Below are 26,932 nucleotides of genomic sequence, written 5' to 3'. Positions count from 1 at the left end.
AATGGCCAAATCCTAGTCTTACATACAAGTGCTAAGGGTCAGATCCTGGTCATTCATACTATTGACATGGCCATATTATGGTCTTTCATACAATTATCAGGGACCAGATCCTGGTCTTCCATGCAAGAGTCACAAAGACAACTAGTATCCTACATATTATAGTAAGAAGACTCACCTCTCAATCGAAGCTGAAATACAAAAGCTCTCATGACCAAAAAGCTGGTACTACACACCACCTAAGGAAACATTCAAGGTCAATCCTTAGACTACCCTCCAAAACTAGCAATTTGACCAAAAGTCAACCAGGTCAAAAGTCAACGGTCAACGCCCACCATGTTGTGGACAACTACTGGCCACATATTGGCTATTTTCTGACAAAATAGTTGTGTAACACCCTCTCCAATTCGTGGCGAGCAACATGCCATGAAGAGCAACATGCCACGTCGTGGTTTCTGGCTGACGACAACTTAATTGATTAAGATCTTAATACGTAAAGGTCTTTGCTTAAACTTTCCAGAAGGCATCTTTCCTTCACAAATGGTCATAAAAATCATTACTTTATGGAGATGAATGTCTCCCTCAAAACTAGGTAAAAGAAGGTAAGAAATAGAGTCCAAAATCCATACATGGCACTAAAATCTCACAAGAGATAAGATCTGAAACATATAAGGCATTTGGGACTCCCAATACCTATATAGTTACAAGCTTTAGGGTAACCAACCATTCAAACTTCACCAAAGGGACCAAAAGAGCTTAAATCCTAAGTCTACAAGAAACCAACCATCAAGATCCGAAATAGAAGACTTACAAAGGTCCAGAAGTTGTTCAAATGAAATCCCTAAGCTTGCTAAGAGGTTCCCTTCACCATAAAGTTCTTTTCCTTCCTTCAAAGATCACCAAGAACACAAAAATGAGCTCAAATGAGGAATAAAGGGATTGGGGTTTGATTTCTGGACTTGGAGGGTGATGGAGGCTGATGGTAGACAAAACCCTAGCCATTACATCCTTTAAATAGGGCCTTAAGCCCGAAAAATTGGGGTTTGAGCTTGGGACGTCGCCACTTCATGGCCAATCTATAACCACGTCGTGGCCACTAAAAATGATCGTGGCCTAAAAGTGGTTGCCACATCGCGGTGATCTTCCCCACCACGTCGTGGCCACCGAATTCCACAAGATTTAAGCACCAAAATTCATACCTGAAAACTGGATGTTCCATGGTGGCTCACTCGAAAAAATGCATAGGATTGAAGCAATGTTTACCATTACTTTTTATATTGTTGTGTTTAGATGTTTTGTATTTTGCATGAATGACCTGAAAACCTGATTTTAAAAATTAAAACAACAAATTGGTTAAAGGATTAACTAATTAACATGCAAATGGTATTTGGAAAAATAATTTTATAAAAGTGTTTTATAAATATTTTAAAATAAATGTTGTCAAAAATGACATTATGACTAAAGTTTTATGAAAGAGATTTTATAAATAATTTTGAAAGATATTTCAAAATAGACTTTATTAGATGTTAAAATGATATTCGACAAGAATCGAGTTTTATAAAGTGTTTTAAAAATATTTTAAATAGTTTTAAAACAACTTTGTCAAAAGAAAATGTAACTAAATAAAACACCTTCCATTTAAAATACACATGTATTATAGTGGTATTCTTACATGGAAAAATGCATTTGCCAAACGCTTAAGTTAGACACTAGAAGTGTGAAGTGAAGTTTGCGATACCCGAGAGTGTTAGGCCGGATGACACGTATGTTTAAATGGTCGATTTACTATCCCGATTAAAGTTTAGAAAACAAGAATGCAAAACAAAATAACCAAAATAACTATTTGATTAATCGGAAACTAACTCAAAACCAATGTTTTACAATATGTTTTCATAATCATAAACTCGATTATGGACATGTATATATAGCCTAACAAACCAACTTGTATTAGACTAGAAACTTATGACCAACTTGCCATAAACTAAACTTGTCATAAATTAGATTGCTTGGCCTCCAAGTCCTCATCGACTTAGGATTCCAACAATCACCCTTGAATCTCTAAGTCCTTCTAGAGAATTCTTCAACCCCAATCTGTATTTAAAATACGGGCTCGTCGTTGTCGTCACATTTTGAAAATCACATTTTTTTCGAACCATCTCGATTCTCGACTTTTCTGGACACCCAACCTCCACCTCGGTCACGACCACCTTTACCGTCTTCTGTCACCCGTAAAACGAACCGAATAAAAAAAGCTACCCGCTTTACGTCTTCATGTTCGTTTATTCCGCGCCTCCGGTTAGTCCCTCTCTACTGTAGAACAAGCCTGATCAAGAGAAATCGGGGCTGCTATTGACATGCTTCAACTCGCGCTAAAAAACAATCCACACCCCCTTAAACCGAACCCGGTTCCCGCTGCATCTGCCCGCAACAAAGGGCTACAGTTTTCTTGAAACCGACTCTCAAACCGGCACCGTCTTCACCTCGATCTGATACTAATTAAAGTTTAGAAAACAAGAATGCAAAACAAAATAACCAAAATAACTGTTTGATTAATCGGAAACTAACTCAAAACCAATGTTTTAAAATATGTTCTCATAATCATAAACTCGATTATGGACATGTATATATAGCCTAATAAACCAACTTGTATTAGACTAGGAAACTTATGACCAACTTGCCATAAACTAAACTTGCCATAAATTAGATTGCTTGGTCTCCAAGTCCTCATCGACTTAGGATTCCAACAATCCCGACTTGTAATATGCAACAAGACAAGATAATATAAAGGGATTAACACATGTCAACATGACTTCATTAAATTTCAATGAATCCCGAATAGATCTAAGAGTTCCATAGTGATTGGAATTAGTAAACATATTTAGCTACCTATATAGCTTCCTTTGTCTATTCTATGATGAAAAACTTTTCGGGACTAATTGTGTCTGATGGATCCAAAATATGAGAGATGTACTCAAACTTGCAAAAAATCTTTATACTAGGTATAAGTAATTAAAAAGTACCATACTTGGTTATTAAATTAGGCATACATAAATGGAAAGTTGCATACTTGCTTCAGGTAGTGTTTAAGATTAAACATTGTATATGTTAGTGTTTATGGGTAAACATTACCCTAAAATATAGTTGTCGAATGGCCATAATTACAAAAATAAATCTCTATCGTTTTTTAAGTCCTTCTATAAACATTCAACATCGATAAAGATTCACTAGGAAGACAATAGTAAAAAGAATCACACTGGTCCTTAATCACGTCCCTAAGTCCATCCTTGAATGAGTCGTAGTCATATTTTGTGATTTTTTTTCACTACTTCTGTATTCGTACCTCAGAGGATTCGATAAAAACACCCAATGGTAGAATATATCCATGCTAAAGTCGACTTTTTCCTCTTTTGTAATCTTCATTGATCACGTGTAATTTCTAAGGTTTATGAGTCTGTAGTGTCTTAATAAAAAAACAAACATGATATGAAAAAAATATGTATGATCGATAATGACAGTAAGCTTGATTAGATGTGTGTCCACTGGTATCCAACATTTTAAATGTTGCCATTACCTTTTTATTTATTTATTTAATAAGACATCTCAAAGTCCACGATAGGAAGCAAAATGTAACCTTTTTATTTATTTATTTAATAAGACATCTCAAAGTCCACGATAGGAAACAAAATGTAACGAAGGGTAAATGGATACAAAATTGTGACTTCAATGACCTATATAACACAATTAGAACTTTAGTGGCTAAATAAATACAATTTTAAAACTTCCGTGGTAAAAAAAAAAAAGTCAATACTCCTTTCCATTTTTTTTTACTTGCTATAAAATGTGCTACTTGAAAAAGGATGAAATTAAATTTGCAACTTGATCAATATAAACACTTATAGAGAACATGAGGGGTGGTTTTTGATCTTTTGTGAAGTTAAAAAATGAACCAAATAAAACTTGGTTCTGTGACAGGCTGGTCCAGTTCTTCGATAAAGAAGAAGATACCATCATTCTTCTCAAATTCAAACAGTTTTCCGTGGTTTCTGCAGAATCGAAGTCCTAAATTTTGAAATTGAAGTAAGGATTAAACGCAGGAAAGATGAGCGTAATTGAAATTTTAACTCGAGTTGATGCAATTTGCAAGAAGTACGACAAGTACGACGTGGAAAAGCAGAGAGATCTGAATGTATCTGGCGACGACGCCTTTGCTCGGCTCTACGCCGCAGTAGAATCTGACATCGAGACTGCTCTTCAGGTGATTTATGTTTAGATCTGTATCAATTCCTTTGATATCTAGGGTTTTAGGTTTTCCCTTTCAAACTGTTAATTCATTGATAATGAATAATGTTGGTTTGTTATTGTTTTCAGAAAGCTGAGACAGCTAGCAATGAGAAAAACAGGGCTTCGGTGGTGGCGATTAACGCCGAGATACGACGGACCAAGGCCAAGTTACTGGAAGAAATCCCTAAGCTGCAGCGATTGGCTATGAAAAAGGTTCAATCTCGATCTCGCTCCTTTTCTTTGATCACCTACAAATTATACGTTCTTGTACACTATGAATGAACGGAAAATAGTATAAATCGATTTGACTTCATTGCAAAAGACACATGATATTACCTGTCTACATCTTCTTTCTTCTCGGTAAAATACTGTTCTTTTCAAATGATGTGAACTGGTATTATTGTTACACAATTGTGAAATCCAGCAAACATCATAGAAACATACATTGCTGATTCACCCCAATTTGATTACAATTAACAGGTAAAAGGACTTGCTCCTGAAGAATTTGCAGCTCGCAATGATTTAGTTCTTGCACTTCCCGACAGGATTCAGGCAATCCCTGATGGTGGTGCTCCTCCACCCAAACCATCTGGAGGAGGCTGGACAGCTTCTGCTTCTGCTTCTCGTCCACAAATCAAGTTTGATTCATCAGGTCATCAATTACCTCCATTATCATTTTTATTCATGTAATTAACTTCTTGTTTGTATATTATGATAACTTTTTTTTTTCATAGATGGACGATTTGATGATGAATACTTCCAACAAACTGAAGAGTCAAGCCAATTCAGGAGCGAGTATGAAATGAGAAAAGTTAAACAGGTATGTAAATGTAATCTTGATTTTTTTTTTAATTATTATATTTGTTACTTTTTTTTTATTGTTGATATTTTATATAGGATCAAGGATTGGAATTGATATCAGAAGGTTTAGATACTTTGAAAAACATGGCACAAGATATGAATGAGGTTTGTTATCTTATATTCTTATACTTAATTCTTGAAATTATATGATTCCAAATACAGATTTTGATTTTTTTTTTTTTAATAAAAATGTATGCAGGAAGTAGACAGACAGGTTCCTTTGATGGATGAAATAGATGACAAGGTAAAAAAAAAATGGAGAAAATTAAGGTTGATGAAAGTATTTTAATTTATATATTTTTTCAGGTGGATAAGGCAACTTCAGATCTTAGGAATACAAATGTTAGACTTAAGCACACTGTTAATCAGGTGATTAACAACAAATTAAAATTTAACAATTTGTTTTTCATGATTAAAAATTTAACATTTTTTATATTTTTAATTTTTTTTGTGTTGACAGCTGAGATCTAGTAGGAATTTCTGTATTGATATTATATTGCTGTGTGTAATTCTGGGAATTGCAGCCTACTTATACAAGTAAGTTCTTTTTTCCTTAATCTTATATAAAGTTGTAACTTTATACAAATAAGTTATTTAAAAAAAAAAACTTTTTAATTTTTAATTTTGCAGTGTATTGAAGTAAAAGTTTGTGCACATAATGGAATCCCATCTGGTTTGCTCTACTTGTGGTGTGCTCTTGAGTCATGTATGTTTTTGCATCTAATATTTGAACCTCTTTATTATTTTCATTTTATGCTTTTATGTGTTCAATCATGTGAAGCATTTCTATGTTTCTATAAATATATGAATATATTTGTTTTGCATTTTATTATTATCTCGTTAGCATCTTGAGAAGCTTTGAATGTATTGGTATAGTGGGTTTAATGGGTAATGATGTCTGTCCGGATAAAATGCTGCATGCCATAAGGTCTGTTTCTTTTCTTTTCTAAACTGGATAAATCGATAAACTGTCTGAACGACTGCTCTACCCCAAAGAAACACATGTCATTTGTATCAATCCCCAAACACCACACTTTCTCATTTTGACAATTTTGCCCTTCTTCTTGTTGATGTATCTCATTGGTATAGGGTTTGTATCCTTAAATTGATGACAAGGTAAAAATTAGGGTTTGTATAATTTTGCCCTAACATTGAAAGATCTTTGAACAAGCTCTTATTTGAAATCTCAAAATTAGGGTTTGTATCCTTGATTCCTTGCACCATCCACATGAGGGAAAGATCAATACTCTTTCAAATGCGATTTGCATTTATCTTGCACATCATTGCAATGTTAATAATCTTTTAAATGTGGTACCATTAACAAATCAACAATCACTTTGCAATTTTGAACAAATAATCTTGAACTCATTGATTCTTTTGGATTGTTTGAGTTGCAATTAACCGTATCAAGCAATCTATTCTCATACATGATTTAGTCTTGACCACTGACCTTTATACAACACAAAACCTATCTTCATCACAACCATATTCTCCCTTAATGACCTTATGATTGGCCTCATTCTATTCATGTTTCTATCTCATGGATTAAAGAAGTACCATTCATCTTATCCAAACAAAGCTTCATCTACAACCAAGCAAAACAAAATCATGTTAACGAGAGATTGAGACTGTTAAAATTGAAAACTGATACTTACATGGAAACTCTAATGGATCGAACTTGTAAAACCCTATTTGGGAAAGATGGAAGCTTGGAAGGTGGTCGGAGTAACTTTCTTCTGTAAATAGTGTCATATAATTGCTTTGTTGATCGGATGAAATCTAAAATTAAGAAGAAGTTATAGGGTGGGTTTGGTATGATGATGGAATGGAAAAACCAAGAAATAGAATGGATAAGGTAATGTAATGATTGAAGAAAATGAAATAGATCATTACAATACATTGTCACTGTTTGGTTGGTTCGAAGGAATGTAATGAGTCATTCAAATATATTATTTGTTATCAATAAATAGAAAACTAAATATAGTAAATTTGATAAATAAAATAAATGTTACTTTAATTAAATAAAAATATATTGTTAAATAAGTTGCATATAAACATAATTCCTTTTACATGTGAAATGTTTTGCAAATAATAAAATTATCCATGATCTAAAATTTTTACAAAATAAAAGGAACTAGATAACATTGAAATCTTTTAAAATATAATTATAATAGAAGTATTTTTATTTATTTTAAAATTTAAAAAATCATTTAATTAAAGTTTTAAATTTTTCAAAAGATAATAAAAAACGCTCATCCCCTATAAAATAAAAATCAATCTACAAAAAAGAATCACATTTAGTGAAGAAATTCTCCATTTCATTCCTTGGTGTTAATCAAATGAGTTTATTTATTTATTTATTTATTATTATTATTATTTTATTTTTTTCTGCCATAATGCACTATTTCCTTTCTCTTCGATTACCACATACTAAAGATTCGCTTTGTTTTCCTCTTGTTGATGCTACTCAGCATACTCATGAGCTGTAGATATAAGATATATACACGAATACCATATATGTGAAATGTTGTTATATTAATTCTTTATCATTAATTGAACTTAAAGAACTTATACTTTCTCTAACTTGGAATATTCAAACATAAACTCCAGATGTAATATTTTGTTGTTTGAAACAACTAAGTACAGCAATTGTACTTTCCAAAAAAAGACATGATGTTGGAAAATCTATCTTTTAAACTCAAATTAATTATAGTTTGAGATATCTCCAAAACACCACAAATAAAATCTATTTAGTTTTTTATAATATCAAAGTCAAATCAAATACCCCGTATCCTGTTTCCTTGTCCATCTCAAAAGAAAATTCATATTATCGAGTAAGATGCTCTATCGTCCCAAGATAGATATATGTACGTACTTCATAACTTGATCACACATTTATTTCATTTACATATGTTCTAACTTTTACTATAAACAGTGTTCTATGATCCAACTAGCAAGGGTTGCCTTCGGAGCAAACCACAGCTTTATATCAACACACCTATGTACATATATAGCCTCCATTTATACCAATCTATTTACATCATATAATCCCATATATCATATTCCTCTCCCCCATAGAAACTCATGTCATTTGTATCAATCCTCGAAGACCATACATCCCCATTTTGACCTTCCATTAATGTTCTAAGCTTCTTGTTGGACTCAATAACACCTTCTTCTTCTCTGTGATTTCTATCATAATTCACCGATGATGCTTCGAAGTTATCGCTTTTTTCTGATATAGAACACATGGTGTCAATGGAAGGGAAATCTAAGTGAGAACCAAACATGAAAGGCAACATTGGACAATCTTTGAATAGGCTTTCCTTCAAAATTTCAAGATTAGGGTTTTTGTCCGTAGAAAAAATCATCGACTTTTCAGGTTCCAAAACCCTTTGACCATAATCTTCACAAAAGTTTCTTGGTGTACAAGTCTTCATTCTCACTCTACAAAGCACCCAATCATCCAACTATAACCACAAACAACAACAAACAAAATGTACATATTGTTAGTAAGTTTATAAAATGAACATTTAGGTTTCATTGTAGGCTTACCCTCATTGATTCTTTTCGCTTGCTTGAGTTACAAGTAACCGTATCAAGTAGTCTATACTCATGCATGATCCAATCAGTCTTAATCCCTCTTGGAGGCCGACCTTTATAGAACACCAAACCTTTCTTAACCCCAACTATCCTCTTCCCTAATGACCCCATAATCGGTCTATCGGTTCCCGTTGCTTTCCAGTATCCTGACCCTGCCATCCTATTCGGCCTCACTCCATTCGGGTACTTCCTATCTCTTGGACTAAAGAAATACCATTCATCTTCTCCAAACAAAGCTCTATCTACAACCAAACAACATAAAATGAGCATGTTAGAGACGTACTGAGACTGAAACTGATATTGATACTGAAACTGAAACTGATACTGCCATGGAAGCTCCCATGGATCGAATTTGTAAAGCTCAATTTCGGCAAAGATGGAAGCGGGGAGAGGGGATGAAGTAACTTTCTTCTGTAAATAGTGAATGATGAGTTCTTCGTCGGTTGGGTGGAATCTGAAACCGGGAGGAAGTTGTATGTCTAAATTTGAGGGGTTCTTGATTTTCTCCATGGAAATCAAGATTTTGTTTTTCACTTTGTTTTCTTCTTGTTGGTGGAGGAGACTACTATGCATACTCTCATAAGCTGTAAATATATACACGACCAGTGTGTATATGCAATGCTTGTGTAGACAAACTTATATTAATTATTTATCGAAATTGATTTTCAACAAAGGTGTACAAAAATAACGTTTATGTCGCGAAGCGAAGATTACGTATTACATTCTTTGACTTAGAATATCGAGACATAGATTTTAGATGTTTGAAACACCTAAAGTACAACTCGTACATTCCAGCAAAGGACATAATGTCGGATATAATAAGAATCAAGAAATACTAATTTAATTTGGTTATAGAGTCTAAATTAATATTGTAGTTGAATGATTTATTTCCTTTTATGATTTTAATCCATTAAGTATGTTTGAGAGATGAAGATTTGACTACTTGAAATATCGCCTTTTGTAGGTGTCAAAAAAGTTGTACCATAACGAAAGCAAACAAATCAATTTGCACATTTGAAAACAATTCTAACATGACACCAGTAAGTAAATATAATACATGTATTTATTTTTTATAACAATATGGTATTTTCAATTTTTTTTCTCATTAAGGATTTTACATTCATTTTCTTTTATTTTTAAGATAATATTCTTTTAAAAGATCTAACCAATTATTATAGTGAAGTTTTTTGTTTGCATCCAAATATCGTTAGTATAATTGAGTAATTTTTTTCCAAATATAATAGTGTAATAGGCATAAATAAAAATATGATATTATATGAATAAATCAATGAAAATAAGTTATTAATGTTTTTAGGGTGTAATTGAGTTGGTCTCAGAGTAACATGTTTAGGATAAAACATAGTTTCGTTCCCATGGGAGAGCTCTTTGCTAATCATATAGTTTTTCAGTGTCGAATATATGATTTTTCTCTTACACAATGAGTTTGAGAATATTCAAGACGTGTTTAGCAAAACTAACTAGTAGTTGGAAAGTAGAAGCTGGAAGATGGTTATTGATAGTTGGAAGCAGTCGGAAGCTGGAAGCTGACAGTTATAATTTTTATTTGTGTAGAAGTGTTCGACAAAAGTAGCTTTTAGTTTTTAAAAGCGTAAAATTCATAAAAACCAAAAGCTAAAGTCCCGAAATACTATTTGAACTAGCTTTTGGATTATGAGTTTTTTCTTTAAAATAAAAGTTAAAAATTTCTTTAAGTTTTATTTAAAAGCTAGAAGATAAAAGCTTCCAAAAAAATGGTGTCGAAAACACGATCATTTATTAGTTTTTGGGTTTAAGAAAAAAAAAAAAAAAAAACTTTCTTTTTAGAGGGTCAAAGAAATGAGGTCATATTAGTATATCCTAAAGCTTTATTCTTCTTCAACATTGAAAGCTAAATTTGCTATTATCGATAACAATAAAAATTTGATACCAAAATTTGTTTTTCTTTTTGGTGATAAATTGATTTTTTTCGACCATTGTTGCTGTCATATGTTGTGTATTTCATAATATGAAACGATGGATTTGAGGTGATGATTTGTTTGCTTTCTATACAAAAAATACTGATTTTATTTTATTAGTTTTCATTTTATGTTTATATGATATTGAAAGACCATAATTAGATAACCAACAATAATAAAATAAGCTATATGTGAGTGTTCACATGCGATTTTGCTATTCAAAATAACAATAATTGGTCGTGTTTGATAAATTCTTTTTCTTTCCTAGATGCAATGAACATATAGATATTCTTATAAAAAACGAAGGGCCATCCTCTGAAATGAGAGTATGTAAGTGTATTTTACCATTTGATAAATATTCATTACAACTAGTATAGAACTATTAAATTGATAGCTATTGTAGCTTCCATTCATAAGATAGAAGGATAAATGTATTATTTTAAGAAAAAAAGGCTGGAAATAGGGAGTCTACTGTTTGGTTTGGTAACATTCCTCTCAAGAACCGATCCGATAGATTGTATTATTTGGCAAACGATAAGAAGTGTTTGATAAAATATAAAGGTGCTAATAATAGTTGGAAATGGAATTGGTGCTGTGAAATCCATGGTGGAGTTGAAGACATGCAATTATAAGGGTTGGAAGGTCTTTTTGAGAATTTCAACCGGTTCGCAGAGAGAAATTTGGATGTTATGAGTGATTTTGCAGTAATTTCAGCAAGTATAATGATGAGTATTTATGGGAGAGTACAAATGGTGCTACAAGGTGGAATCGTTTGTACCTAAAAAAATAAATATTCTAGTGTGAAGAGTTTTGTTAAATCGACTTTCAACTAGACCTAACTCAATAACTTGCTTGACTGAGTGGATGTTTCTTCGATTTTGTGTCAAGGGCGCTCAAATCATGAATAAAATTTAGAGCATTTTTTTGTGGGATGTGAAGTGGAAACAAAAACTTGAAATGCAATTTCAAGGTGGGTTGATTCGTTACATATTGGTTTTCTTTCCTGGAATTCGGTCTTGAGATATTTGCTTGGGTTGTTCGGATATTGGTTTTCTCTCCTGGAATTCGGCCTTGAAGATATTTGCTTGGGTTGATTCGTTACAAATGCCAAACATGGAAAAAAGCAAAGTTGGAAGCTATATATAGTGATAAGTACCTCTTGTGGTGGATTTGGAATTCCATAGTTTTTGGAAGTAACAAGCAAAAAAAGGAGGCAATTTTTGGTTGTTTGATTATTCTTATTATTGGTTTGCTCGACTCTCTTGGATTCAAAATTGATAAGAAATGGTTATTGACCCCTAAATAATGAACATAGTCAACTTATGATCTCTATATTCAAACACTAAATCAATTATTAGAATTTAAGTTGCATTTCAAATCTTACATTCAAATATTATTCAAAATACAAAACCAACATAAATCAAAGAGAATATTTTGTTAAATAATTATTGTAACTTGTAATCTGATCTTTAGAGTTGATTTTGGTAACTCTTATGGAATGTTTTGCAAAACTACTCGGTAGTGGAAACCTAGAAGCTTAAAGATGTATCTTTTGGTATGTTCGAAAATAAAAATTGAAGAGCTTTTATTTTTGGAATGGCATAAGTATATTAAAAAACGAACAAAGAGCTAGTAAAACCAAATTACAAAATCATACAAGCAATTGGAAAATTTCACACCAATGCAATCCAAGACAAATTAAATTCTTGCCTCCTATTTCTAATCAAAAAATATGAAAGAGACAAAATATCATTAAAAATGTCACACTTCCAAAAGCGCATTGTTATGAAATTTCCGTAGAATCCAAAAAGTGGTAATGATGAGCGCGTCAAAACAATTCCTTTGAACCACATTTAATTTAGGAAAATGTACCCAATTAATCCAAGCATCCACAACAAAGAAATAGGGCATTGGATGCCCCAATGACGCCCAATAAGAGTCCAAAAACCTAAAACATCTGGACAAGAAATGAATAAAGGTTCGTTTGATAGTTGCTAATTAGGTTAGAGCTGACTGGATTAGAAGCTGACTGAGTTAAAAGTTCTGACTGAGTTATCTTCTAATTGAAGCTTGTTGTTTGATTTTGAATCTAACTGGCCGTGCAAAATGACTATATTGCCCTCAAACAATATTTTTTTATAATAATTTATTTATTAGTAAAAGATCAAATATATTAAAATAAATTACAAATATCATGTTATTAGATGATGTGTTATTAAGAAATATAACAATTAAACAATTCAATCAATTTGATTCGTAAAAATATCAAACTGAGATCATTAATTCACATCGCAATCCAATTAAACCAAACCTAATTTCCATATAGATAGTCTAAAGTCTAAAAGGTTTATAATCATTAAAGTGTTAAACTAAATAAAAGCTTCGTTAAAGACTTGAAGGCACACATATGACACCAAAATCATCTCTTTGTTTCAGCAGACCCAACACCCACATATCTACCTTTATCCTTATCGTTTCTCTCTCCCCAATCATCGATTCTACTCGCAATCGTCATCGATGTTGTGCTTCTAGTTACTTAACGATCTGTATCTCTCGTTTTCGAATCAAAATTCGTTTTCGTTCATCGACAATTCACTCCATCAAATCCTGATTCATAGAGAAAAACAAAACTTGGGTCTTTAGTTTTAGTTTCTGTACATTGAAAAATCGATTTTAAAGAATTGATGAATCGATTTCAAGCATATGAAGAAATAAATTTCAAATAATCAATTTTACAGAGAGACAAGAATTGCTAACCTGTCGATTAGGTCAAAATGGGAAAAATCTAACCACTTCTGGAGGAGGAGCGATGTGGGAGATTGAAAGAGTGTCGCTGGTAGAGGGTAAAGCATGTCTTTTTCTTCATTCCGCCACAATTAGCCATGTTTTTCCTTTGGATTGAATCAACACAAAAACGAGGACCGAATCAGCATTTTGGACCGAGTCCAAGACAACAGTAAAAAAACAAACGCACGAACTGGAGATTTCTGACCGAGTCCAAGCATTGAACCCAGTTAGACAGTGCATCAAACAGCCCCTAAGTGGTCAACGAAATGGCTAAAGAGAAAAGAGGATAAATCATTGAATCCAAATTAGAGAGTGATTTAGAACCGAAAAACCGGACCGGAATCGGAACCGTTAGAACCAGAATATATAGAACCGGTTCCGATTTCGAGTTTAAAGAATGGATTTATCTAGGTTCCAAGTAATATGGGGTTGGGTCCATCTGGTCTGGGTAAACTGGGTTTAAGAACCAGAACCGGTGTTAGGAACCGGAACCACTTTTAGGGGTCAGAACCGGTTTCTGTGAAAAGTTTAAAACATGCATATCTCATTCGTTTCAAGTCGGATTGACATGCTGTTTTTTCCAACGTGTAGTTTAGAGTTTGTACATGATTTTAGACTATAAATTTGTCATTTTTAGTTTTATATTCATTGACTTACACTCCCCCAAAATCAAGATATCAAAGTTGGAGGTTTTTAGTTTTTCATCTTTTTTGTATTCTGTGAAAATGTTAAAACATGCATATCTAATTCGTTTGAAGTCGGATTGATATACGTTTTTTTTTCAACTTGTAGTTTAGAGTTTGTACATGAGTTTAGATTATAATTTTGTCATTTTTGGTTTAATATTCAATGAATTAAATTCTCTCGAAGTCGGGATATCAAAGCTGAAAATTTTCAACTTTTCAGCTATTTGTTTTTGTACTTTGTATTATGTGAAAATGTTAAAACATGCATATATCATTCATTTAAAGTTAGATTGACATACGGTTTTTTCCAGAGTGTATTTTAGAGTTTGTACATGATTTAGACTATATTTTTGTCAACTTTTGGTTCATATTCAATGACTTACAGTCCCCCAAAGTCGAGATATCAAAGCTGGAAGTTTTTAGTTTTTCAGCTTTTTTGTATTTTGTGAAAATTTTAAAACATGCATATCTAATTCGTTTGAAGTCGGATTGACATGCGTTTTTTTCGAACTTGTATTTTAGATTTGTAGATGAGTTTAGACTATAATTTTGCCATTTTTGGTTTAGTATTCAATGAACTACAGTCCCCCAAAGTCTGGATATGAAAGCTAAATAATTTCAACTTTTCAGCTATTTGTTTTTGTGCTTTGTATTTTGTGAAAATGTTAAAACATGCACATCTCATTTGTTTAAATTCGGATTGACATATGTTTTTTTTTCAGAGTGTAGTTTAGAGTTTTTACATGATTTTAGACTATAATTTTGTCAATTTTGGGTTCATATTCAACAACTTACACTCCCCCGAAGTCGAGATATCAATATGAAATTTTTTTAGAGTTCAGCCCACTAAGTAGCAAGTAATTACCAAAATATTTCGGTGTTTTCGGGTTTTTCGGTTCTAAACCCCCTTTACCCGGTTCCACCCTTCCCACTTTGATGTTTTTGGGTTTTCAGGTTCTAGACCCACTTTACCTAGGTACCGTATCCGGAACCGGTTCCTATATACCAGTCCGGTTTTCGATCCTACAAAATCTCGTTAACCGGTTTCGGTTCCATCCGGGTCGGGTTTGGACCCACTTTCATCCCTATATTGCATTACGGATCACAATCTATAGTCAAGGATGGGTAGTTGTTGATTTGTCAATCAGCTTTAGAGTTCGATATGTGTATTTTCGCATGGAATTTGTTCAATAGTATGTGAGATCATTGAGATCAGTTGTCGATGCATTTTCGATTGTTGGTTATTTCGTTCATCGTTAACAACAAAGGTTGTTCGAAGGTTTTGAGTTGTATCGGTTGGAAGTGCAACTGATGCTTCAACCTTTTGTCAAGTTCTCTTGAGGGATATATTCAAGGTTGGAGGGCAACAGGTTTGGGTCATTGTCAATTATGGAACTTACGCAAGGAAATGTTGTACAACATCCAGTAGTGACCAAGAATGCAAATGTCGAAGATTCAAGGTTATCTCTTCTGAAGGATTGAATCATCAGTAGCAGTGCATGATTGAGTTAGTGTCTAAACTCAGGTCGATGGGGTCTAGCAGGATAGGGGTCCGACTTATGTTAGTTTTGTGTGGTATTTTTGTAGATTGTTTGAAATAGCATGGGGGAGCCCATGGCAACGACATGAGTGTTGTAAGACTACGATTTGGACTGTAGCATTCACTTGGCTAATATAGGGCGTTGTAGGGGTGTTTGTAAGATTGTGGGAGGACCACAAAATCCGTGTGGGTTGAGTCAGACCCGTCATTGTTGTTTAGTCACTCCTTGTTTAGGTGTGAGGGATATTAGAACCGTTTTGATGTATAGGATGGGTTGCCGGGCACAACCTCGGAGCCTTCGAGTTAAGAGTAAGGAGTCAGTTTCTCTCAAGGTTGGTTAAATGCAATGTGTAGGAGTACGTTTCATCATCGGATCAGATCCGGGAATTCTTTTGTTCAGTGTGGTTGAATGATGTCACATCGTATCGTGAACCAGTGATTATATGACTTTTATGGGTGGGGTCCGATAGTCATTTGATTGAGACTCTTAGGTCTCAGATCCTTAATCTTATTGACATGGTTGGGTGTTAGAACATTTTAGGGAGTCGAGAGGCTCAGTGACCAACTAGTTTGGATCATATGAATAGTAAAAGTTTATTTGTTAGAAGTATTAGTTGTGTATCGGAAGTCTCTTGCTAAATGCTTGCATTTGTGGACCCTGTTTTCTTGTGGGCTGTTTAGAAGGAGTTTGGTTACCAATGTTGGGTTTTGGTCCTGAAACTTCAGTCTTGAAGTTCGTGTAAATGTACTGAAGGATTTGTCTGGTGGCTGTACACCTGAGTTGATGTGGGAGTTTGGATGCCACACAAGATTCTTAAATTGACCATTATTACGTTCGTGAGAGTGGTGGGTTAGTGATGACTTTGCAGGAAGTCAAGTGCGTATTTTAGGCCTTTTGGGCAGGAATTATGTATTTGAGATTTCTTGAAATCCATGATCGGGATGTTCTGGGAATTCATTCTACATGGTTTGGTGGTGATCCTAGTCAGGGACTAGGGGTAGGTATGACAAGAGGATGATCATCAGTCTTAGGGTATGGTTTCTATAGTTTAGACTGATGGTACCCGATTTTGAGAAGTATATTGTTGGAGTTGGTTTGTAGTACCAGTCTTGAGAATTTCCCGGATTGAATAGTTTTCGCTATGAGATGGGTCTTACCGTTGGGAAGAAAGAGGTAGTTGTTGAAGTTGAGTGTTTTCAAGTGTTGGCTTGTTTGTTTTCATCAAGAGGGTTCCGAGTGGTCTCTCGAGTTTTCTTTATGGATGCTTTAATTTTATAAAGTGGTTGGAGGTAGCATATGGATTGTGTTGGTGCTATTTTTAGAGATCCTGACTGAGACGGATTTTGAGGACGAAATCCAGTTTAAGTGGGGAAGAGTCGTAACATTCAATTCCGAGATGTTTCTTATTTCGGGACCTTGAACCGTAATTCGATCATGCAAACGCCTTGAGCTTCAAGGGAATAGATTTTAGACCCTATCAGATTTTGATAATATTGGTTAAGTGATGAAGCCCTCTAATTGTGCTTTGAAGCAAAAGGGTAAAATGGTAAAAGTAATATTTCAGGCTTCTTGCATGGATTATGGTTTTATTTCGACATGTATTAAGTCAAAAGTAATTAAATAGGTTTGTGGGGATCGTCGATACCTTCGTGTGCATATAAAGATCGCCGAAAACGGAGTTGCAACAAAGAAGTTATGATTGTTTGAATCTCGAATGAATTTCGGTGGAAACTAGTCGCCACAGAGTGGAGAATTGTCTTCCACGGAGTGGAAGCTGGGCAGGACCAAGCTCATGAATTTTAGGATTTTCAACGCATTTAAAGGTAAGGATTCATGTTCTAGGTTATTTTCTTAGCCTCCATCACATCTAGAACCCATTGGGAGCAACCCTAGTCTCATCTTCAAGATTTGAGCTCCCCCTATCCTCTCTCCTCTTTTGGATGCTTTTGGTGGTATTTTGATGGAGCTTGAAGATCAAGAACATTCTTTTGGTTGCAAGGAATGTTGTTTCAGGTTTGGATCCATCAAAGTCACTCCATTTCCTGACTATTATGAGTATAAAGTTCATATCTTGCTCTTTAGTTCTTTAGATCTCTTCATTTGTGGTTTTTGGCACTTTTGGTCCTTTTATGGGTGATCTTGGAGTTGAGTGGACTCCAACATCTTTTGATTAGTTTGGAATGCTTCTTGAACCTCATGGACTAGGAAAGTCATGATATTTTGCCTTTCCTTTTAGCCATGCAAGTTATCTTGGCCCTTTAGGTCATTTTGGTGTATTAAAGTTTAGATCTTGAAAGTTTGAGACATTATTATGGATAAATTTGGAAACTTTATCCATCTAAGCATCATGTTGATCCAGATTTGAATGTTGGAGACTTGGACTTAATGATTTAAGTTGAAAAAGATGCATTCTTGGTTCCTTTGAGACTTAAAGACTAGATTTTGGTTGTTTGGACCATCCTAACGGATAAAGTTGGAAACTTTATCCATTATAATTCTATTAGGAACCAGATTTGATGATATGAGTTTTGGTCTTTATGGATTAAGCTCTTAATGAAGAAAAATCTTTTTGACCAAAACCACGATGTGGCCAAGGAAGGCCCACGACTTGGTGGCGCGCTGCAACGCGTCTATTTTTTGGACATGACCATGACGTAGCAAATGAATTGTCACGACGTGGGGGTCATCTGAGTTGACTTTGACCATTAACTTTTGACCAAACTTGGGTAGAATTGAGTATTTGACTAAGGACTGTTCTCAGTTTGGCTTTAGGAAGCTTGGGTTGGCTGTCTATTGTTAAGGTAGCTATTGAACTTCTATTGAGTAGTTCAAGTGAGTTTTCTCACTATACTATGTAGGATGCTAGTTGTCTTTATGATACTTTCTTGGAAGACCAGGGTTTGGCTCCTGAGATTTGTATGAAAGACCAGGGTTTGGTCCCTGAGATTTGCATGTAAGACCAAGGTTTGGCCCCTGACAATTATATGGAAGACCAGGATCTGGACCCTGTCACTTGTCCAAGTAAAGACCATGATTTGGCCCGTAGCAGGGAGTAAGACTATGATTCGGTCCATAACATCTTCTTGGGGTTGAAATAGACCCGTTATGTTATGTATGGTATGTGGTATTTTGGGGGAACTCACTATGCTTTGTGCTTACGGTTTATGTTTAAAATGTTTCAGGTTTTTCTTATACTAAAGGAAAGGTGTGACTTGATTGCATCACATCCATTGGAGATTTCCGCACTTAACAACTCTTATGTCGATACTTTGATAAATATTTTTTAATCAAATGGTTTTATTAGATCTCTGATGTTGTAATTGGAACAAAAGCTTTTATTTTTAAATGAAAATTTTGGTTTGAAATTTGGGACGTTACTAGGAAATCTCATGACAAAGAGTCATACGGTTTTTTAAAATTAACTTTGAAGACTACCATTATTTTCGATTGCCTCACACCTAACAATTTCATTTAGCATTAAAGGACAGTCAGGAATTTAACGACCTTCAATGAAAGTTGAATTCTCCATGCTGATCAAATTTCCAATGAACAGGCTAATATGACATTAAAACTTTAGATGTTTTGTGTAACATCATGATTTTTCACATCTTTTTTTATATTTAAAACACTTATTAACATAATACGTTTAGTGGATGTCTTATTTCAAAACATCACCAATGTTACGTTATTATAAAAAACAACCCTCGTTAAAGTGAAGGTTTGCAAAAACAAACAAATAATGAAAACTCAAACATGTCCAAGATGGTATTGTCTACTTAAGAACTATCAAGAACATGACTACCCAAAGCCCTATCCTCACCAAGACATTCATTCACGCTACCTTAACCAATGCAATGCGACAACAACAAGCTAATAACAAGTGTTAGCAAACGCTAAGTGAGTCAATCATAGGTACAATGTTAGTGAAACATGCATATCCCAAAACGGGTCAATCAAACATCACATAGCATGTAATCAAATTTCACATATTGCATAACATCAGATACATCATATAATCATCACAACAATATACTAATATCGTTCTTCATTTGTTCCTTCACTAATAATTACTCATCACTAAATCACCTTTATAATTATTCATCGTTGTTGTCACTAAAACATTATTAAATATTGATATTCATTAACTTCATTATTATAGGTGTTTATATTCACCGCTAACCCAAAAGGAAAAACACCCTATTCACTACTAACGTGACCGGCTCGACCCAATGCGCTAAGTGAGGCGTAAACCTTACTCGTAACATTGTCCCCGGTGTGTTGCATTTGTTAATACGACGTTGCATACACAAGTACACACATTGTCGTTCAAGAGTGGTAGTTATTGTTATATTTCTGACCTTAGATATTTCCCACTCGAACGTGATGTTTGTGTTGGCTCCACCGTATAGCCAACATCATTCCAATCTACCCACCGCAGGGACCATGTACCGAATGGTTGCCTAGAAAAACCACTTGACTTCAGTGTTGGCTTAAGTACTTATCCAATTGGTACTCTTTCAACCTATTAAGCCATCATCCAATCCAGATAGGGTACACACCTAAGTCAGGTTGCTACCCTCGCCCCTCTAAGTATGTTTCCATATTATTAATTTATTATTAATGTACATACAATAAGGCCATCCACATTTCATCATTTACACATCACTAAATAATCATGCATTACACATCATCATGTTGTCAAGGTATATCATATCATTGGCATGCATCGTCCTAGCATCATAGACAATAAAAATTCCAGAAAATCACAACATGCATACATCAGAACCCACAATTAACACATGTACCTCTTTCTAGCATGAACCTAATCACACAACTCACACCAAATCATTATAACAAGAGTATAACATGCAATACATCCTAGAATTTCTCCCACAAAAGAGGTTGACATTTCCAACACATAAATCATTCATAATTAGGGCACATAAATCCTATAACAACCTAGGTTCGATCCACACATTCTAGGATATGAAATTTCTCCAACAAGGTACTAGATTTGCATCATAAGACGACTCATCTCTAGTCTAATTTATGTGGAGTAATGAACAGAGGAAGAACACCCTCCAGGAAGGAATTAAGCACCCTAAAAAGTACACAAGAGTTCTATAAAAAACAGGCTGCAAAACAGAAAATGAACCGCTCTACCTAGAAAGTGCGCCGCAGGCAGGGTAGGGTCGCGCCAGGGTTTTGACATCAGGTCGCGATCAAGAAACATGAGCCCCCCCGTCACCGCGCCATAATTTTCGGTCAGCACGTTGTAGGAAGGTTGACAGTCATAGAGATGTTTTCTGATCATCCGCTCTCTAATGTCCAGTTCAGGTCTGATCAAAACCTCCTTTGAGATGATTATAACCCTCCAAGACCACGACTAAGTGTTCAAGGCTGCTGAAAAACTTTAAGGGTCAATCTAACACTCTACACCAAGGATTACTCTTGAGTGTTCAACATATGGTAGAAGATAACTTAAAGGAAAGCATCACATACCTCCTAGAAATTCCTGGTCTCCAATAGATGAGATAAGAGGGGAAAGAAACCCAAGAACACCACCCAATCCTCCACCAAAAATGGTTACAAATTTTCACAAACACCTTAAGAATGGAAACACTTAAGAACTCACACTCTCCTAGGGTTTGATGGTTGCAAATGATATGATAATCCTGGATTTTAGGGCTAGGCTTGGTTAAATACTTCATAACTTATCATTTAGGCCCCCAAAGTAATGAAATAACCCCTAGACCCATAAACATGATCAAGTATCATTTTGCTACACTTTGGCCCTCCAAAGATTTTTTTAACGAAGATAACAGTTAACTTAACAAAAGAACATAACATAAACAAACCTTGATGATTAAACGGGAAAATCAGATCGGTACAATCCTCCGCTCCTTACGAGGATTTCGTACCAAAATCAGGAACCAGAACAAACAGACTAGGATAATGATCCCTCATGTCATCCTCAAGCTCCTAATTCATATCGCCACCATGCTCATTCTTCGATAGGACCTTCACGACTTTCACCCTCTTCTTGCGCATCTGCTTAGTCTCACGCTCCAAAATAGCTTTTGGTTCCTCCACCAAGCGTTTCATCTCATTGACCTGCAATTTGTCCAATGGTAGCATGCTAGGCTCCTTTTCTAAGTACTTCCATAGATAGCAAACATGAAACACATCATGAATCCCCTCCAGCTCTAGTGGTAATTCCAGTTTGTATGCTTGATCTCTGACTCACTCCAACACTAAAAGTGGACCAATGAAACGTGGTCCAACTTTCCTCGCTTGCCAAAATGGATAATGCTCTTCCAAGGTGAGACTTTCAACATTACTTTCTCACCCACCTAGAAAGTCTTTGGTCGATTCTTCTTATCTGAATACTTCTTTTGCCTTTTACGGGCCACTTGTACACGATCTCAAGCTATCTTCACCTTATCCCCTGTGATCTACACAATCTTTGAACTTGCGAACTGATTTTATCCCGGCTCCAACCAGCAAGTGGGAGTATGGAACCTCTTCCCAGAAAACATCTCGTACAATTCCATATCAATAATGGCATGATAGGTGTTATTGTAGGCAAACTCCACCAAAGGTAAGTAAGTATCCCAACAACCCCCATACTCAATAACACATGCATGCAACATAACCTCGGGAGTATGAATAGTCCTCTTACTCTGCCCATCAGTTTGAGGATGATAGGATGTGCTCAGATGCACCCTCATGCCCGACTCCTCCTAAAGTTTCTGCCAAAACCTCAAAGCGAAACAACTACCACAATCTAGGATAATAGACAATGGTACCCCATGCCTCGTGACAACCTCTTTAATGTACAACTTTTCCAGGTTCTCCAACTTCTCATTCTCCTTGGTTGCCCAAAAGTGAGTAATTTTTGTCAATCGATCCACAATTACCCATATCATGTCATTACCTCGATAAGTCTTTGGATTTTGTAACAAAATCCATCGTGATCTTATCCCACTTCCACTCTGGAATCTATAGTTGCTTCAACTATCCATATGATTTCTGGTGATCGGCTTTGACTAAAGAGCAAGTCACGCACTCAGCCACATGCTTTGCTATTTCTCTCTTCATACCTGGCCACCAATAGTTGGATTTCAAGTTTCGATATATCTTTATAGTGCCTGAATGAATTGAATACTTTGATATGTGCGTGTCTCGCAACAATATGTCACGAACACCATCGACTCTAGGGACCCAAAGTTGCCCTCGAAAAGTCCTAAGTCCCCACTCATCTTCTACCAAAAGAGCCTTCTGCTTAACCATAAGTTCACTATTCACATGCTCTTCCTTCAAACCTTCCCCCCGATTAGCCTGAATCTACTAAAAAAAATACCTGGAACAACTACCAACCCCATACATTTCAGGTGATAGTTCCCTCCAGGCTCCTTATGACTCGGAGCATTGACTACCACATTTTCTTTCTAGGGTGGTAACTAATCTCGCAGTCATAATTGGCGAGCAACTCATCCCAATGCCACTATCTCATATTCAACTCCTTTTGCTTATGGGCGCGTTGCAAACTTTTATGATCAGTATATAACGTACACTTCATCCCGTACAAGTAGTGACAACATAACTTGAGTGCAAACACCACTGCTGCCAACTCCAAATAATGTACCGAGTAATTCATCTCAGCACTCTTCAACTGTTGGGAAACATAAGCAATCACCTTCCCTCTCTACATCAAAACACATCTCAACCCAAAGTATGATGCATCACTGTAAATTACGAAGTCCTTATTCCTCTTGGGTAGAGAAAGAATATGAGCCTCACATAGAAGATCCTCCAAGGTCTGCAATGCCTCCTCTTTCTTATCCGCCCAAATGAAAGGTTTTGGCTTGATCAGTGGACCAACAATCTTGGAGAAATTTTTGATGAATCTCCGGTAATAACCTGCCATGCTCAAGAAGCTCTGAATGTTAGTAGGAGTATTTGGATTGCTCCACTTCTTAATTGATTCAACCATTGTTGGGGTCCACTTTAATTCCCTCAGCTCCAACTATATGTCCAAGGATCTAGACCTCGCTTAGCCAGAATTCACACTTGAAGAATTTCACGTAAAGCTTCTCTCTTCGTAGTGTGTCCAACACTTATCGTAAATGCCTACGAAAGAATGTGAGAACACTATTTTGTGTTCATATGTTTAACTAAGCGAAAGAAAAATCTTGTTCATGCTCATTCATATATCAAATAAATGAACATAAATGAACTTCACACTGGACATTTCATAAATGTTTTGTTGAACGTTTAATATGTTTACAGGCTTATGCTAGTGCAATTTCCTTGACCATAGCATGCGACTTCATGTCTTCAAACATAATACGACAAATTTTCCATACAAAACTATTTATCCGGAAAAGCTATGCCTAGATATTGCTACCAAGCATGTATACACAACCAAAAAATCTAACAAAGTCCATAAACATGTTGTCAAAAAGTATAATATTGATACAAATTTTGTTAGACTTATAAGATACCAATTTTGCCTAGGGATAAGATCGGTCCATTATTGGTACCTAAACAATTAGTAGACTAATGGTAGGACCAAATATCAAACCGTATGAACAAGTTTGGTACTTGTTCGGTTTCGGGATTGTGACCGGGAGTCCGGGACTATGAAATTTGGTAATAGGACCACTTAGAACAAAATTAAGAACATAAAAATAAAAACACTAAATAAAAAAAATACTAATATAAACCATTTGTAAACCATTCCAAAACTACTGATAAACCAATGGACTAAGCAGGGACTCTAGAAACTGTTCATCACAGTAATGGTATCATCACAATGCAATATAATCAAAATCTTTTATACAAATTCTTTCAATGTATTCATTAATCATTGGTTGCAGAACATTCCATCAAAATAAAATCTCCACAAAATGAAGAAAGAATTGAAATGTATACACATATAGAATGTATGTGTATGTATTATGTAAGTAGATACATATACACAATGTAATCCAATTACCACATACACCCATAAATCAAGATCTCGACAAAAGCAGTCATAAAAACCATAAGAACAGGAAACAAGATTCATCACCAAACTTAACCATATAAAAGTTGCAGATGAATTTTATACAATCAACACACTTACATTACATTTTAAAAACTCCCCTCTTTGCTTCCTTTTTCTTCTCTTTCTTGTGTCTTATGGTATTAAATATCAATCATCAATGGTGTGAAACCTCAATCTTCAATTCCATTGTTGACCTTAATTTCCAAAAGTCTCTCAACTGGTTGCCTGCATATTGGGCATCGATTTGTTTGGAACCTCAAAACTTTCGCACACCCATTGCACATACACTGAAACACAACCAAAATGTGTATAAATTATAAAAGATTTTACTTAATAAGTTGTTTTTAGATATAAAAATTCGATTTTGATCAACAATACCATATGTCGACATGGAAGAACTGTGGTGTCACGAGGTTCTGATAAACAGATAACACATTCTTTACAAGGATCGTTCCCATCGTATTCACCACCATCAGCGGAATTCCCAATTCCATAGATCTCTTGTAACTCGTATCTGATTCCATTCACCCACAAGATCTGTTTCAATACTTTTACTTTGTATTCACCTTTATCGTTCTCAAATACGGCATCGGTTATTTGGGAATTATTAACACCGGAATCCGGATTTCTGTTTTCCGATGAAGAAGAAGAAGTCAGTGTCTTTGTCGCTTCTGCTTTCACTGCTAGAGGGTATACAGTCGTTTCGTTTCCTTTAGATAGCTCTGATTCCTCATACGTTGATAGGTCTATTCCTGTTCCTGTTTTTTGCCTAAATTTCTGACCTAAACCTTGTTGGAAGCTTACTGTTAATGGCGGAAGCGAGTCTTCTTTTGTTGTCGTCAAGTTACAGTCTTCGCCCTCTTTCGCGAAGAAGTAGAGGGTGATGTTGCATGGAACAGTGGCGTCGAAGGTGAAGGAGACAAGGAATTTGCCAGGGTTCTCTTCATCAGCTTCGATTTTTAAAGTTTCTTTCTTGAGGTTGACATCGTTTCTTATGGTGACAGCTTTTTGATGATCGACATAAGGTGTAGGAAGGTGCATCACAGGCGTACAGGGGTATCTCCCACCGACCCACGCCGTGGCGGCGGGGTCCATGGGCATACGTTGGTGTTGGTGGTGTGGTGGTGGCAAGGGCGACGCTGGAAGTGGTGGTGGTGGGTAGTATGGTCCGGTTGGATACTGGTAATAGGGTGGAGGTGGGTTAGGGTATTGGGAAGTGTAAGGTGTGGCCGCGGCGTATACGTATCGATTGGCGATTTCCGGTTGGGGTGGTTGTTGGTGGTGGTGGGTATGATGATTACCCCGCCTGCTGCTGCTTCCGCCGCCGTGCCTCCTCCGGCCGTTGGAACTGTTACTTCCAACGTTACCCATGGTGGAAATTAAATTGATAATCTTCCAATCACGACAAAATTGAGAACCAATGATCAAATTGTGAGCAAATTCGTGTTATTAAAATCTAAGATAACCCAATTTCTTAAAATGGGGATGAAATTGAAAATTGTGGAAATAAACTCTGTTTGGACTGTTCTTCAAATAATCAAGAAACACATCATAATAGCAAAATTAAGAGTTCGATATAAAGAAAAGGGAAAAATGACCAAATGGGTAAAGAATTATATGAGAAAGTATAAAAATTTAGGCACCGATTTTGTAGAAAACGAAAGGAAGATGGTGTGTGTTCAAGGTGTTTGTGTGTGAGAGAGCGTCTGTGTGTGGGGAACGAATAATATGATGATTGGTGGTTGCGTAAAGAAGACAACTCCACTCCGGAATAACAACTACACAATGATTTTATTAAAATTAGGTTTTCATCATTTTCTTGATATTTAAATCATTATTTTTATGAATGTTTATCATTTTTTATTTGTAAATTCAGTGACTTTGGGCATTCCATTAAACTTCTTTACATAAAATAAGATTCACCATTTCTTTTAGGAAACGTTTAAAAGCGTGAATACAGGGTATTGGTTCCAATTAGGACACGAAGTAGAACAAGGGCCATAACCCTTGGCAAGGGACATGAGACATAAATACGATGCTTAGGAGACATGAAGCCGAAAGAGAGTGTCATAAAACACCAAAATAGAATGTCCAACATTATTTGACACTCAAAAGAAAAGCAAAATCAAAATTATAACATATTTAGAATCCAAAACCAATATAAAAGAT

General features: G+C 35.3%; 3 protein-coding genes across 3 annotated transcripts; 1 reads left to right on the top strand and 2 right to left on the bottom strand.

Annotated features, from left to right (window-relative positions):
• Positions 1 to 3,974: 3,974 nt before the first annotated feature.
• On the top strand, positions 3,975 to 5,974 carry SYP71 (syntaxin of plants 71). Its single transcript, XM_079056871.1, has 9 exons — positions 3,975 to 4,252; positions 4,366 to 4,491; positions 4,759 to 4,930; positions 5,013 to 5,098; positions 5,176 to 5,244; positions 5,339 to 5,383; positions 5,446 to 5,508; positions 5,600 to 5,676; positions 5,770 to 5,974. The coding sequence occupies exons 1-9, from the start codon at positions 4,097 to 4,099 to the stop codon at positions 5,780 to 5,782; spliced, it is 807 nt and encodes a 268-aa protein (XP_078912997.1). The 5' UTR covers positions 3,975 to 4,096; the 3' UTR covers positions 5,783 to 5,974.
• Positions 5,975 to 8,174: 2,200 nt separating this feature from the next.
• LOC145121550 (NAC transcription factor 32-like) lies at positions 8,175 to 13,190 on the bottom strand. The gene is made up of 4 exons (XM_079057277.1): positions 13,170 to 13,190; positions 9,068 to 9,219; positions 8,695 to 8,980; positions 8,175 to 8,609 (listed from the first exon to the last, which is right to left on the bottom strand). The coding sequence occupies exons 1-4, from the start codon at positions 13,188 to 13,190 to the stop codon at positions 8,175 to 8,177; spliced, it is 894 nt and encodes a 297-aa protein (XP_078913403.1).
• Positions 13,191 to 24,537: 11,347 nt separating this feature from the next.
• On the bottom strand, positions 24,538 to 26,546 carry LOC145120134 (putative E3 ubiquitin-protein ligase LUL2). The gene is made up of 2 exons (XM_079055927.1): positions 25,142 to 26,546; positions 24,538 to 25,050 (listed from the first exon to the last, which is right to left on the bottom strand). Exons 1-2 carry the CDS (start codon positions 26,132 to 26,134, stop codon positions 24,934 to 24,936), a joined length of 1,110 nt encoding a protein of 369 aa, XP_078912053.1. The 5' UTR covers positions 26,135 to 26,546; the 3' UTR covers positions 24,538 to 24,933.
• Positions 26,547 to 26,932: the final 386 nt, after the last annotated feature.

This window comes from Lactuca virosa, chromosome 6, assembly GCF_052849685.1.
Source record: "Lactuca virosa cultivar CGN04683 chromosome 6, Lactuca_virosa_CGN04683_v6, whole genome shotgun sequence".
NCBI classification, from domain to species: Eukaryota; Viridiplantae; Streptophyta; class Magnoliopsida; order Asterales; family Asteraceae; genus Lactuca; species Lactuca virosa.
This window is presented reverse-complemented; position numbering and strand designations above follow the sequence as displayed.